We start from the raw sequence: 15,760 nt of genomic DNA on the forward strand, positions 1-15,760 counted from the left end.
TGAAGATTTTACACTATTGTGGAGAGATGAACTGTTTGGATTCTTTACATACAGTAGAAATAAGCGGACATAAGCGGAAACATTTTTTATGTAATTAATTTCATTCTTTTGGCCAAATTTCATATACACAAATGTACATTTACAAACAGAAAACCACATTTTTGTACCCTACAAAAATAAATGGAACTGTATTTTAAGACGGTTAAATGCTCTGCTAACAAAAAAGCTGTTAGAATTGTAAGTATATGCATGTCCCTTAAGGTCCTTGTGTAATTGTAATGTGATATTGTACCCCCTAGCTCGATTGTCCATTGTTTGTAATCTATGTATGCTTGTGTTCCTTCCCCATGTGCTTTATGTATTGTTTTGTTGTTAATTTAAAAAAAGATACGAAAACTCTGTTACTTGCCAGAAAAGGAACTGGCAGTGGATCAAACCATTGTCAGGCAAAGGGCGGGGGGTCGCAATCTTTTGAAATATTTTACATTTTAAAAACACGCTATTAAGTGTATATAATCAGCGCAAGTGCTTTCATTGCGTATTATTAATATTATTGAAACTACATAGTTATGTTTACAGTGATATATTGGGGAAGACAATATATATTGGGGTCGTGTCCCCCCCCCACCGCCGCTCAGGCACGCTGGAAGATAACATACCCAATGGATCCAGGAGGTACAGCCCGCCGTGGCAGTAAGGATAAGCAAGTGGGGATTCGGAGGAGTACATGAGCTACATCATGGATCCATTGTCCAGAGACTGTAGCAAAGGCTCATTGAAGGGTAGCAGTGCTCCCTTCTCCCCAGACACAGATGGGGACGTTGACGGAGATCCTGTGCAGCCCAGTGTGGACCTGGAACTCGCTCGTAAGAAGAATGAGCTGGAGGTCATAGAGGAGAAGATAGCTCGCAAGAAAGTTGTTCTTGCTACACGAGAGCTTGAACACGGAGCTAAGGACATGCCTAAAAAACAGACTGCATCCACAACAGTGAAGGGCATGTCTAAACAGACCAATATGGACAATACAATATTCAAAACATACAACAATGTCGCCGACAGGTCGTCACGCGTATGCCTACCTCTTAAACGGAGGGTGCTGGACATTCTAATAAGTAAGTTCAGAAGAACACCGCGACGGTACCTACTGCGTAAGGTAACCTATTTGTTCTGTATTTATTCATTCGGTTTGGGGTCAATTCTGAATTTAGTTGCTAATTGGTCTCACATTTCCATAAAATGTTGGGATTTGATTTGGCCACACTCCACATGAAGCAGAATTTAATTCGAATTTAAGGGATAGATTTGGGTCAAATTCCCTTTACTTTGTGGCCTGGAGATATGTAAATATGATTTTGTAGGTTGTCTCCCTTACACACTGAACAAAAATATAAATGCAACATGTAAAAGTTTTGGTTTCATGAGCTGAAATAAAAGATTCCAGAAATATTCTATATATATTACTTCCCTGTTAGTGAACATTTCCCTTTTGCCAAGATAATCCATTAATCTGACAGGTGTGGCATATCAAGAATCTGATTAAACAGCGTGATCATTACACAGGTGCACCTTGTGCGGGGGACAACAAAAGGCCACTCTAAAATGTGATGTTTTGTTACATAACACAATGCCATAGATGTCTCATGTTTTGAGGGAGCTTGCAATTGGCATTCTGGAATGCAGGAATGTCCACTAGAGCTTTTGCCAGATAAATAACAATTATTTTTATTTCGCCACCATAAGCAGCCTCCAATGTCATTTTAGAGAATTTGTCAGTACATCCAACTGGCCTCAACCGCAGACGATGTGTATGGTGTTGTGTGGGCTAGCGGTTTGCTGATGTCAATGTTGTGAACAGAGTGCCACATGGTGGCGGTTTGGTTATGGTATGGGCAGGCATAAGCTACGGACAACGAACACAATTGCATTTTAATGATGACAATTTGACTGCACAGAGATATTGTGACGAAATCAAGTCAATCACCACCTTCCGGAGACACCTGAAACCCCACCTCTTCAAGGAATACCTAGGATAGGGTAAGTAATCCTTCTCACCCCCCCTAAAAAGATTTAGATGCACTATTGTAAAGTGGCTGTTCCACTGGATGTCATAAGGTGTATGCACCAATTTGTAAGTCGCTCTGGATAAGAGCGTCTGCTAAATGACTTAAATGTAATGTAATGAAATCCTGAGGCCCATTGTCGTGCCATTCATCCGTCACCATCACCCCTTGTTTCAGCATGATAATGCACAGCCAGCCCCATGTCGCAAGGGTCTGTACACAATTCCTGGAACCTGAAAATGTCCTAGCTCTTCCATTGCCTCTATACTCACCAGACATGTTACCTATTGAGCATGTTTGGGATGCTCTGGATTGACGTGTAGGACAACGTGTTCCAGTTCCCGCCAATATCCAGGAACTTTGCACAGCGATTGAAGAGGAGTGGGACAACATATCACAGGCCACAATCAACACCCTGATCAACTCCATGCAAAGGAGATGTGTCGCGCTGCATGAGACAAATGGTGGTCACACCAGATACTGACTGGTTATCTGATTCATGCTTCTACCTTTTCTAAAGGTATGTGTGACCAACAGATGCATATCTGTATTCCCAGTCATGTGAAATCCATAAATAAGGGCATAATGAATATATTTCAATTGACTGATTTCCTTATATGAACTGTTACTCTGTAAAATCTTTGTTTTTGTTCAGTATAACTCGCTATACATGTTATTAAATGTAATGATAGAAAAACGTAAATTTCTCAATTTCATGACAAAAATACAAACAAAATACTGTTTGACATCATTGAGTTATAATCAAACTAACATTTAAAATTGTATCTGTAATCTTTAGCAAGAGGTGGCAGGTAATTTTGGCAAAGTATTTGTCAATGGGTTGAGACTCATATATTCATATCTCAGTTGAATTTCTTTGATTTGAATTAAATTCTACTTCCTTTATTTCAAATTCTGCTTCCTGTGGGGTGTGACCAATTCAAATTTCAATTGATGTTGAATATAATTTGAAATCCCGAATTGACGTTAACCCTGTTATGAATAGATATTTCCTGATAGATCAAAAAGAAGTTGCTGCTTGATAGTAAATAGTTCCAAAAATGCATTTGTGCAAAAACACTTCCAGAATGAATCAAGGTGTGTAGTGGAGAAAGTCAAGCGCCTTTATTGTTTACGGCTTATGCATAGCGAGAATGGAAAAAACCCGCACCATCAGGGTGACCACCAGATCTTTCTTGATGTTTGGATTCTGATGTTTCTACTACATGGACTTAGCAGTAGATAAACCTTGGTTCTTACATGAACTATTAAGAGTCTTAAGAGGTCAATAAAAACTGACCTTGGATCACTATCCAGGGGCAACCTCATTACACATACTAAAATGGTGCTTTTAGTATGTGGTCCTTTTGTAGCTCAGTTGGTAGAGCATGGCGCTTGTAACGCCAGGGTAGTGGGTTCGATTCCCGGGACCACCCATACGTAGAATGTATGCACACATGACTGTAAGTCGCTTTGGATAAAAGCGTCTGCTAAATGGCATATATTATTCTAAAGTATTGTCTATTTTCCTTCAGGATACCCCTGAAGAATCAAAACAAGATGCGAGCATTGGATCTGATGATTAGAGCTCCCCTAGAAAATGAAGAGGCCCGTCCTCTGAGACTGAGGGTTTTAATGAACCAGCGACGCTATCCCGACAATGAGGAGGTATGTAGCCATAACAAAACATAGAGGTCCGCAAAAGTATCATAAGAAGGAAGTCCAGAAAACCATAGCCCCCGATTTATACAATCGATTTCTGCGATTGACACCCATCCCACATACGCTAGATATTAAGTGTCTACCTACTTGTATACGTCATCTTTTTGTGTGTTCTTCTAGGCCTACAGTGTTGTCTCGAATGTCATGGCTATATTCGCGTCATCTCCGTCGACCACCTGCACGAAAATGTTTCTATCCTTTCAGATGCATCAATTGCTACCTATCATGCTAACAGTCATTGAGATGGACTTGTAGCATAGCAAGTCAGATAACAGCCAATCATTGCTGAATGAGTAATTATGAGTCGAATGCAGTTGACAGAATGCAACCAAATACTGTGCCCTTCATAATTATTTGGGGACAGTGAAGCATTTTATCTTATTTTCTCTTTACTTCACAGGTTTGGATTTGAAATCAAATAATGACTGTGGGGTTAAAGTGCAGACTGTCAGCTTTAATTTGAGGGTATTGTTTTATCCACATCGAGTGAACCATTTAGAAATTACAGCACTTTCTATACATAGTCCCCCATTTTAGGGGACCAAAAGTATTGGGACAAATTCACTTATGTGTATTAAAGTAGTAAAAAGTGAAGTATTTGGTCCCATATTCACAGCACACAATGACCACATCAAGCTTTGTTGGATGCCTTTGCTGTTTGATTTGATTGTTTTTCAGATGACTTTGTGCCCAACAGAAATGAATGGTAAATAATGTATAGTCATTTTGGAGTCACTTTTATTGCAAACAAGAATAGAGTATGTTTCTAAAAACTTCTCCATCAATGTGGAGGCTACCATGATTACAGGCGCTATGTCGGAAAGTGCTGTCATTTCTAAACGGTTCACCCGATTTTTATAGATGAAAATATCATCAATTTACATCTGACAGTCTGCACTTCAACTTCATAGTCAGTGTTTGATTTAAAATCCAAACTTCTGGAATATAGAGCCAAAAGAAGAAAAAAATGTATTCACTGTCCCAACAATTATGGAGGGCACTGTACATCTATCGTGACATTCAGATAAATATACCAAGCCCATGATAACACAAAGGTAGTGTGAAATGCGCACACAAGTGATACGTAAATTAAGGATACGTTTGACGGAGCCATCTTGATGATGCAAGCAGATCATACACATTTTGTTTGTTTGTAGCTGAACTGCGTAGATATTCATTGATATTTCCACGTGTCTCCTGTTAGGTGGTCCCTGATGATGAACCGCATAATCCAACCATTCAGAGGCCACTTAATTCACTCAGGACACAGGAGAAAGACATAGCAGCCACAGGCTTCCAGCGCTTCCTCAATGTCCTCAATGAAGGGGTGGACCTCAACAAGCTCTCAAAGATCGTCAACGACGAAAATGGGTTACTCATTGTGGGCGAGGAGCTACCACAAGTTTGGCCGACTCTGCCCGAGGATCATGTTGACTCCAGCAGTAGATCCAAGTCTTCTCTAGTTGAGGAGAAGACGAAGGTGAGGCTTGAGGATGAGCAGCGGCACGAGCAGATGCAGACCCTGCTGGAGATCGTTGGGCTGGACTTGGGGGTTGAGGAGTTGGGTCAGCTGACAGACAGGACCAATGACAGGCTGTATGGGAAGATGGGAGACTTGAAAAGGAAGGAGTTCGAGAATGAGAAGGGGGAAAGAGAAAAAGGAAAGCGAGCCTTCATTTAAACATCTCAGTACTTCCTCATTATCATCAGACAGCGCCAGACCCCTTCTAAACCAGCACTCAAACATGACCATTGAATACAGCAGCTCTAGTAACAGGGTATGTGACATAGAGAGACACAGGGACAGATCTGAGAGGGACTGCCACCGACACTCTGGTACCAGAGACAAGGAAAGAGGGAGGGAGGAGGATATAGTCAGAGAAATTGACAGATCTGAAAGAGATTGAGAGGGAGATGGGCACAGACACTCTAGTACCGGAGAGAGAGACAAGGACATACCGGTAGTCAGAGAAACTAAGTGATCAGAAAGAAACGGAGAGAAAGACAGTGACAGATCTGAGAGAGTCAGAGACCCAGAGAGAGACTGGGACGGAGGCCGAGCGAGAGACTGGGACGGAGGCCGAGCGAGAGACTGGGACCGATCTGACATGCACAGGGACAGATCTGAGAGGCACAGGGACAGATCTGAGAGGCACAGAGACTCGGAGATCCACGTGGACGGAGGCCGAGAGAGAAACAGTGACGGATCTGAGAGAGAACGGGTCAGATGCAGATCTGAGAGGCACAGGGACAGAGCGAGGTGCCTGCAAAGGGACAGGGACAAACATTCTAGGACCAGAGACTGGGACAGTCACTCTGTCGAAAAGATAACTAAAAAGCAGCATTCCCCATGTGAGGATGGCCTTCACTTCACCTAAGCAGTTACATCCTGCCTGGTTGGCCCTGTCTGGGGGTATCATCGGACTGGGCCACATTATCTAAGCACTGAGTTCTGTCTAAGCACTTTGTGACATTTACTGATGGAAAAAAGGCTTTCAAAAGTAAATTAATTTGATTGATTGACCTTAAGTCAGAGATACAACATACACCCAGCCCGCTAGCAACCACCATCTCACATACACCCAGCCCGCTAGCAACCACCATCTCACATACACCCAGCCCGCTAGCAACCACCATCTCACATACACCCAGCCAGCTAGCAACCACCATCTCACATACACCCAGCCCGCTAGCAACCACCATCTCACATACACCCAGCCCGCTAGCAACCACCATCTCACATACACCCAGCCCGCTAGCAACCACCATCTCACATACACCCAGCCCGCTAGCAACCACCATCTCACATACACCCAGCCAGCTAGCAACCACCATCTCACATACACCCAGCCCGCTAGCAACCACCATCTCACATACACCCAGCCCGCTAGCAACCACCATCTCACATACACCCAGCCAGCTAGCAACCACCATCTCACATACACCCAGCCAGCTAGCAACCACCATCTCACATACACCCAGCCAGCTAGCAACCACCATCTCACATACACCCAGCCAGCTAGCAACCACCATCTCACATACACCCAGCCAGCTAGCAACCACCATCTCACATACACCCAGCCAGCTAGCAACCACCATCTCACATACACCCAGCCAGCTAGCAACCACCATCTCACATACACCCAGCCCGCTAGCAACCACCATCTCACATACACCCAGCCCGCTAGCAACCACCATCTCACATACACCCAGCCAGCTAGCAACCACCATCTCACATACACCCAGCCAGCTAGCAACCACCATCTCACATACACCCAGCCAGCTAGCAACCACCATCTCACATACACCCAGCCCGCTAGCAACCACCATCTCACATACACCCAGCCCGCTAGCAACCACCATCTCACATACACCCAGCCAGCTAGCAACCACCATCTCACATACACCCAGCCCGCTAGCAACCACCATCTCACATACACCCAGCCCGCTAGCAACCACCATCTCACATACACCCAGCCCGCTAGCAACCACCATCTCACATACACCCAGCCCGCTAGCAACCACCATCTCACATACACCCAGCCAGCTAGCAACCACAAGGAAAAGAGACAGAAGCATGCAGAAGCCGTAGTGAAAGTGAAAAGAATAAACATGGAAGAGACAGAAACATGTGAAAGTGTCCTGTCAGATGGTGACAAAGTTCCCCTCTGAACCGGGATGAATGAAGAGAGCGAAGGGGGTAAACAATATATTCCTCCCAGGTATTTTCATTTAGAGTTATCACAATCATCTAAGGAAGCGTCTGTGTAAGAGGAAACGGCGTTTGAAGACGAGGAATAAGGCTCCCCAGCACAAAATAAAGTGACTGCTTGCAGAAGCATCAGGGAAAGTGACCCCTCAGGTCGCTGCAACAGATTTCCCCTTTGAAGAGGAGCCCAAGATCCAGAACGAGTAGCAATGATAGATGGGGAGAAACTAAATGCTGACACAGAAGAAGTGGATTCCTCAGGAAGCTAGATTTGTCATGACACTAGCGAAAGGATTTGTTATAGTTGATCCTCATCCTTAAATGCTTCATGTTGAAGCTGTTTTCAGTGTAATGTTTTGCATTGTGTGTGGTATGGGTAGGGCCAGGAGTTTTTTCTTGACTATGATATCTGCTCAGCAAACGCATTTTCTCGCCCATTATAAACCAAATCTTAAGGCTGTGGAGTTCACTTGGTCTGGTCATGTGGTCAGGAAAAACTCCTGGCCCTGGGCATAGTACATGTGTATCAATGCAATGACATGTTTGTAAGTTCTCATGCCTGATAGCTAAAAGCAAGAAAACTGCCCAGGTTTCACTCCCCAGTTCAGTCTAAAGATCGTCTTTCACGTTGTATATATTTAAATTAATAAAATATTCTGACTGATATTGTAAGTGTATGTCAAAAGTAATTTAACATTTATTTTCAGGCATAACTTTCATTGGTTTGGTCATAGAAAATGCCATGCACTTCGCACTCCGTCCTATTGGTGGCAGTATTGGAATGTCGATCCTATGAAGCTGAATACAGAACTATTAGACGAAGTAGACAAGAAACGAGTTTGTTGTTTGACCAGTTGCCTTTATAACGAACTTAACACGATCTATACATTTTATATTGAAGTCGAAGCACTCCTATTTTTAAGAGAGACTGGTAATGCAAATTGTTTGACCCGACAAGAACCAGAATGATACGGCGAACACAAGCCTGCGCGAAGGTAACAGACTCGAGGTAGGCAATCATTAGCTATAGTCAGTGTTTGCCACCACTTATTATGGAAAATGTGTAATGTGACTATTTCAATGTGGCAATTTCATGTATTTGTCGATATTCTATCTGGCATGCTTGCATTTACCATCGTTAGCTAGCAAGGTATATGCCAGCCTGCTCTGAAAATTACATTACAAACTAGCTAGGTAGTAAACTATGGCTAACGTTAGCTGGCTAACGTTAGCTGGCTAACGTGCACATTTCAGCTGACATTCAGAACAATAACGTACAAGCAAGCTAAGTTAGCATTAAAGAAGAAATGCAACTACTTATATATTGGAACTCAACTTGTTTGTTTAAAAGCCTTTTAATTCGTTTGAGGACTTATGTCTTGCCTTGAGCGTGCATATATGGGCAAATAACAGCCAATATAGCATCGTCAAGGACCAACATGTTTATATTCATCACATACTTAACATTAGTGTTATATAGTTGTCACCCAGACACACAGTACAGTTCACCGCCCCCTTTATTCTCTACAGTGAACCTGGAGTATCAGCCCAGTTCAGGCACCTTGGCAGAATGGATCCAGAGAGGCGCAGTCACCAGAGGGAGTATGGAGAACCAGAGAGGCGCAGTCACCAGAGGGAGTATGGAGAACCAGAGAGGCGCAGTCACCAGAGGGAGTATGGAGAACCAGAGAGGCGCAGTCACCAGAGGGAGTATGGAGAACCAGAGAGGCGCAGTCACCAGAGGGAGTATGGAGAACTAGAGAGGCGCAGTCACCAGAGGGAGTATGGAGAACCAGAGAGGCGCAGTCACCAGAGGGAGTATGGAGAACTAGAGAGGCGCAGTCACCAGAGGGAGTATGGAGAACCAGAGAGGCGCAGTCACCAGAGGGAGTATGGAGAACCAGAGAGGCGCGGTCACCAGAGGGAGTATGGAGAACCAGAGAGGCGCGGTCACCAGAGGGAGTATGGAGAACCAGAGAGGCGCAGTCACCAGAGGGAGTATGGAGAACCAGAGAGGCGCGGTCACCAAAGGGAGTATGGAGAACCAGAGAGGCGCGGTCACCAGAGGGAGCATGGGGAACCAGAGAGGCGCGGTCACCAGAGGGAGCATGGGGAACCAGAGAGGCGCGGTCACCAGAGGGAGCATGGAGAACCAGAGAGGCGCGGTCACCAGAGGGAGCATGGAGAACCAGAGAGGCGCGGTCACCAGAGGGAGCATGGAGAACCAGAGAGGCGCGGTCACCAGAGGGAGCATGGAGAACCAGAGAGGCGCGGTCACCAGAGGGAGCATGGAGAACCAGAGAGGCGCGGTCACCAGAGGGAGCATGGAGAACCAGAGAGGCGCGGTCACCAGAGGGAGCATGGAGAACCAGAGAGGCGCGGTCACCAGAGGGAGTATGGAGAACCAGAGAGGCGCGGTCACCAGAGGGAGTATGGAGAACCAGAGAGGCGCGGTCACCAGAGGGAGTACGGAGAACTGAGCTCAGGACAATGGAACGATAGCCTTAAGAGAGACAACGGCCAGGCTATGGCCAGAGAGCTCTACAGTGAATACTCCAGCATGAGGAGGACTAGAGAAGGTTGGGAGGACTATGGTGCTTCCTCTGATATGAGCTACATAATGGACCCATTGTCCAGAGACTGGAGCGAAGGCTCATTGAGGGGTAGTGGTGCTCCCTTCTCACCAGACACAGATGGGGACGTTGATGGAGATCCTGTGGAGCTCAGTGTGGAGGACCTGGATCTCATAGAGGAGAAGAGAGCTGTTCTTGCTTTGCAAAAGGTTAAACGCGGAGCTAAGGACATGCCTAGAACACAGACTGCATACACAACAGCGAAGGGCATGTCTAAACCGAGGAAGGTGAACAATAGAACAGTCAACAGTAATGTCGCGGACCAGTCGTCACGCATATGCCTACCTCTTAAACGGAGGGTGCTGGACACTCTGAGTAAGGTATGTACCTATTAGTGCTGTATTTATTAATCAGGGTTGGGGTTAATTCTGAATTTCTAAATGGTCTTTCAATTCCCATAAAAGTATTAGATTTGAATTGGCCACACTCCACAGGAAGCAGAATTACATTTGAATTAAAGGGATAGTTCATGCAAAAATCTAGATTTGTGTCAAATTCCCCTTGAATTTATTCCATACATCATTATGTTCATGTTGACATCATGCATTTTTACCGAAACTATGTTTGACATGTTGTAGCCCTACCAGCTCGCCATCATATATATATATATATATATACAGTTAATAATGTGTAAGTACATTTATTGAACTTTCCGTCTTTTGGGGCGTCGTGACATTGGAGAAGCGTTCAAGTCAAGTCACGCTGAAATTACTATTAATCAAAGATGGATTTCAAGGTTTGCTCAAATGTTTGCTCGGACACCATTTCTGCTTCCTGTCTTGTTGCAGCACGGCGCCGTATTGCGAGGCTGATTAGTTAGGCCAAACAGGTGGGAGAAACAGGTGTGCGCGTAAAGCAAAAACAGAATTTGGAATCCATGTTTGCTTTGGAGGGGAGGGGGGTAGTAGCATCCATCAATTTAATTATTTCCTGGGCACTGCGCGGTGACGTAACCGTCTACCAACCACGGAAATTCCCTCCTACTTGGGTAAAGTGTCACCAAACAGGCACAGTCTGGGTTCGGGAAATAAGACGCAAGGTGGGTAAGTGATATTTTCTTTAAATTTTTTCACCTTTTATTTAACCAGGTGGGCCAGTTGAGAACAAGTTCTCATTTACAACTGCGACCTGGCCAAGATAAAGCAAAGCAGAGCGACAAAAATGCCATACTGCCAGACCCCTGGGCTCAAACATTTTTTTAAACTCATCCCCCTAAAACAAGTTACAATTACAGTGGTCTGGAGATATGCAGGGTTAGTTATGTAGGTTCTCTAATTATGAATCATTCACTTTACATGTTATTACATGTAATGATAGAAAAATGTACATTTCTCAGAATGCATTTGAACAAACACTCCAGATTGGAAGGAACATTTCATGGCAAAAATACAAACAAAATACTGTTGGACATCATTGAGTTATAATCAAACTAGCATTTAAAATGGTATCTATTCTTTAGTAAGAGGTGTCAGGTGATTTTGGCAAAGTATTTGTCAAAGGATTGAGTCATATGTCCATATCTAAGTTTAATTTATTTAAAATTCTACTTTATTTAAAAAAAAATCTGCTTCCTGTGGGGTGTAAACAATTTGAATTTCAATTAATGGGTTGAATTTAATTAAATTCTGAATTGATCTCAACACTTATGAATAAATCTTCCCTGAGAGATCCAAATGAAGTTGATGATGGATAGTAAAGAATGCCAAAAAAGCCTTTGTCCTAAAAAATCAAGGCACTGGCGTGTAAGCGTAAAACATGTTAAGCTTTTTATTGTTTGTGGCTTATGCATAGCGATAATAAACAAATCCACCAATGCGTTGCGGCTACAACAGCCTTCGTCAGGGTGACCATCAGATCTTACCTGATTCTGATGTTTCTGCTACATGGACTTAGCAGCAGACCCCCTTTTCGCCAAACACAGATCTAAGATCAGCTACCCAAAACCATTAAGAGTCTCTAAGAGGTAAATAGAAACTGACCTGAAATCACTATTCAGAGACCACTGCATTACACATACTAAAATATTGTCTCTATTTTCCTCCAGGATACCCCTGTCAAGCTGAAGAAACAAAACAAGATGCGAGCATTGGATCTGATGATTAGAGCTCCCCTAGAAAATGAAGAGGCCCGTCCTCTGAGACTGAGGGTTTTAATGAACCAGCGACGCTATCCCGACAATGAGGAGGTATGTAGCCATAACAAAACATACAGGTCGGCCAAAGTATCATAAGAAGGAAGTCAAGAAAACCATGGCCCCCGATTTTATACAATCGATTTCTCCCATTGACACCCATTCCAAATTGGCAGGATATGAAGTGCCTACTTAATTGTACGCTTCATAATATTTTGTTGTGTTCTTATAGGCCTATAGTTTTTTTCTAAAATGTCACAGCTACATTAGTGTTATCCCTGTCAGCCACCTGATGCATCAATTGCTACCTAGCTTGCGAACAGTCATTGAGAGAACCTGTAGCACAACTATAGCCAGCTAAACGCCAATCATTGCCAAATGAGTCATTATGCAACCAAATGCATTCACTGTGACGTTCAGATGAACACAGCCAAGCCCATGATAACACAAAGGTAGTGTGAAATGCACACACACACAGACACAGACACACACACAGACACACACACAGACACACAGACACACACACACACAGACACACACACACACAGACACAGACACACACAGACACACACAGACACAGACACACACACAGACACACACACAGACACACACAGACACACACACAGACACACACAGACACACACACACACACAGACACACACAGACACACAGACACACAGACACACACACACAGACACAGACACACAGACACACACACACAGACACACACACACAGACACACACACACAGACACACACACACAGACACACACAAAAGTGATACGTAAGTGAAGGATACGTTTGATGGGCCGGTGTTGATGATGCAAATCGAACACATTTTGATTGTTTTAGTGCTGAGCGATTAGTGCTTTTTCAGTTTAGATTATTATCATTTTTTAACATGAAATGCATTGTGGTTTGAATGCTCTAATAGAGTAAAACAATTAATAAAAGCCCCATGATGGCAGTGACTGCCAATTACTGCTTATCACTTATTAACCTTTAATTTATTCACGTTACTTTAAATTAATAAAATATTGAATTTGTGTATATTACATTTGTTTTATTTGATGACTTTATTTAATTCCAAGTCATCTCATCTCTATAGAGCTTCTGCCTATGCTGTCTTACAAAATCACTATTTCCTAGTCCTTCAAAGTAAATAAGGCATACTTTTATGACTGCTGAATACCAACTAGATTATGTATTTTCAGGGAGAGATACCTCACAAAGCAACAGTTGCTCTCTATATCACCTGACAATTGTGCATTCTTCTCTCTTCAATAGATGGCGTAAAAGAAACAGACCAGACCAGTAAATGGATTATGGTCATTGTAGTTATGCGCTAAAGCATGCTGAATATTGGCCTGTTGGAAACTACAATTCCCTACTAAAAAAACTGAACAAAGTGGTATTCAAATAATTGAACATATGTCAGTCAATTAGTTTAAAAAAAGAAAAATACCTGAAATTTCGGTTAATCGCCCAGCACTAGTTTGTTGATAGATGAAGTGGTTAGATATTCATTGATATTTCATCATATGTTTCCTGTTAGGTGGTCCCGAATGATGAACGGCAAATTCAGAGGCCAGTTCATTCACTCAGGACACAGGAGAAAGACATAGCAGCCACAGGCTTCCAGCGCTTCCTCAATGTCCTCAATAAAGGGGTGGACCTCAACAAGCTCTCAAAGATCGTCAACAACAAAAATGGGTTACTCATTGTGGGCGAGGAGCTACCACAAGTTTGGCCGACTCTGCCCGAGGGTCATGTTGACTCCAGCAGTAGATCCAAGTCTTCTCTAGTTGAGGAGAAGACGAAGGTGAGGCTTGAGGATGAGCAGCGGCACGAGCAGATGCAGACCCTGCTGGAGATCGTTGGGCTGGACTTGGGGGTTGAGGAGTTGGGTCAGCTGACAGACAGGACCAATGACAGGCTGTATGGGAAGATGGGAGACTTGAAAAGGAAGGAGTTTGAGAATGAGAAGGGGGAAAGAGAAAAAGGAAAGCGAGCCTTCATTTAAACATCTCAGTACTTCCTCATTACCATCAGACAGCGCCAGCCCCCTTCTAAACCAGCACTCAAACATGACCGTTGAATACAGCAGCTCTAGTAACAGGGTATGTGACATAGAGAGACACAGGGACAGATCTGAGAGGGACTGGCACCGACACTCTGGTGCCAGAGACAAGGACAGAGGGAGGGAGGAGGATATAGTCAGAGAAATGGACAGATCTGAGGGACTGCCACCGACACTCTGGTGCCAGAGACAAGGAAAGAGAGAGCGAGGGAGGAGGATATAGTCAGAGAAATGGACAGATCGGAAAGAGATTGAGTGAGAGATGGTCACAAACACTAGTACCAGAGATCGGGACAGAGAGGGTGACGAGGACAGAGTCAGAAAAGGGGACACTCCTGCAAGAGAGAGATACGGGCAAAGATGGTCTCGTACCAGAGAGAAGGACTGAGTCAGAGAAAGGGACAGATCTGAGAGAGACTGAAAGGGAGACTGGCACAGACACTCCAGTACCAGAGAGAGACAAGGACATACCGGTAGTCAGAGAAACTAACAGATCAGAAAGGAACAGACATAAAGACGGGGACAAAGACCCAGAGAAAGACTGGGACAGAGGCCAAGAGGGAGACTGGGACAGAGGCCAAGAGGGAGACTGGGACAGAGGCCAAGAGGGAGACTGGGACAGAGGCCAAGAGGGAGACTGGGACAGAGGCCAAGAGGGAGACTGGGACAGAGGCCAAGAGGGAGACTGGGACAGAGGCCAAGAGGGAGACTGGGACAGAGGCCAAGAGGGAGACTGGGACAGAGGCCAAGAGGGAGACTGGGACAGAGGCCAAGAGGGAGACTGGGACAGAGGCCAAGAGGGAGACTGGGACAGAGGCCAAGAGGGAGACTGGGACAGAGGCCAAGAGGGAGACTGGGACAGAGGCCAAGAGGGAGACTGGGACAGAGGCCAAGAGGGAGACTGGGACAGAGGCCAAGAGGGAGACTGGGACAGAGGCCAAGAGGGAGACTGGGACAGAGGCCAAGAGGGTGAGACTGGGACAGAGGCCAAGGGGGAGACTGGGACAGAGGCCAAGGGGAGACTGGGACAGAGGCCAAGAGGGAGACTGGGACAGAGGCCAAGAGGGAGACTGGGACAGAGGCCAAGAGGGAGACTGGGACAGAGGCCAAGAGGGAGACTGGGACAGAGGCCAAGAGGGAGACTGGGACAGAGGCCAAGAGGGAGACTGGGACAGAGGCCAAGAGGGAGACTGGGACAGAGGCCAAGAGGGAGACTGGGACAGAGGCCAAGAGGGAGACTGGGACAGAGGCCAAGAGGGAGACTGGGACAGAGGCCAAGAGGGAGACTGGGACAGAGGCCAAGAGGGAGACTGGGACAGAGGCCAAGAGGGAGACTGGGACAGAGGCCAAGAGGGAGACTGGGACAGAGGCCAAGAGGGAGACTGGGACAGAGGCCAAGAGGGAGACCGGGGCAGATCTGAGAAAG

At 45.0% G+C, this 15,760-nt stretch overlaps 2 protein-coding genes across 6 annotated transcripts; both read left to right on the plus strand.

Annotated features, from left to right (window-relative positions):
* The first annotated feature begins 494 nt into the window (after window positions 1–494).
* Window positions 495–6,088, plus strand: LOC118364919 (zinc finger protein 318-like). 4 transcript variants are annotated; one of them, XM_052490551.1, is made up of 4 exons: window positions 495–1,153; window positions 1,953–2,580; window positions 3,596–3,728; window positions 4,987–6,088. In XM_052490551.1, the coding sequence occupies exons 3-4, from the start codon at window positions 3,621–3,623 to the stop codon at window positions 5,461–5,463; spliced, it is 585 nt and encodes a 194-aa protein (XP_052346511.1). In that variant the 5' UTR covers window positions 495–1,153; window positions 1,953–2,580; window positions 3,596–3,620; the 3' UTR covers window positions 5,464–6,088. The 4 variants fall into 4 exon arrangements, with proteins under 4 accessions (XP_052346511.1, XP_052346512.1, XP_035602634.1 ...); XM_052490552.1 differs by having other exon boundaries at window positions 495–1,112; XM_035746741.2 differs by lacking the exon at window positions 1,953–2,580.
* A 2,217-nt stretch (window positions 6,089–8,305) lies between these two features.
* LOC118365715 (repetin-like) lies at window positions 8,306–15,315 on the plus strand. Of its 2 annotated transcripts, none has more exons than XM_052490549.1 (4): window positions 8,306–8,500; window positions 9,022–10,444; window positions 12,169–12,309; window positions 13,810–15,315. In XM_052490549.1, the coding sequence occupies exons 1-4, from the start codon at window positions 8,457–8,459 to the stop codon at window positions 14,275–14,277; spliced, it is 2,076 nt and encodes a 691-aa protein (XP_052346509.1). In that variant the 5' UTR covers window positions 8,306–8,456; the 3' UTR covers window positions 14,278–15,315. The 2 variants fall into 2 exon arrangements, with proteins under 2 accessions (XP_052346509.1, XP_052346510.1); XM_052490550.1 differs by having other exon boundaries at window positions 8,382–8,486.
* Window positions 15,316–15,760: the final 445 nt, after the last annotated feature.

The sequence above is a fragment of the Oncorhynchus keta genome, chromosome 32, assembly GCF_023373465.1.
Source record: "Oncorhynchus keta strain PuntledgeMale-10-30-2019 chromosome 32, Oket_V2, whole genome shotgun sequence".
NCBI lineage: Eukaryota > Metazoa > Chordata > Actinopteri > Salmoniformes > Salmonidae > Oncorhynchus > Oncorhynchus keta.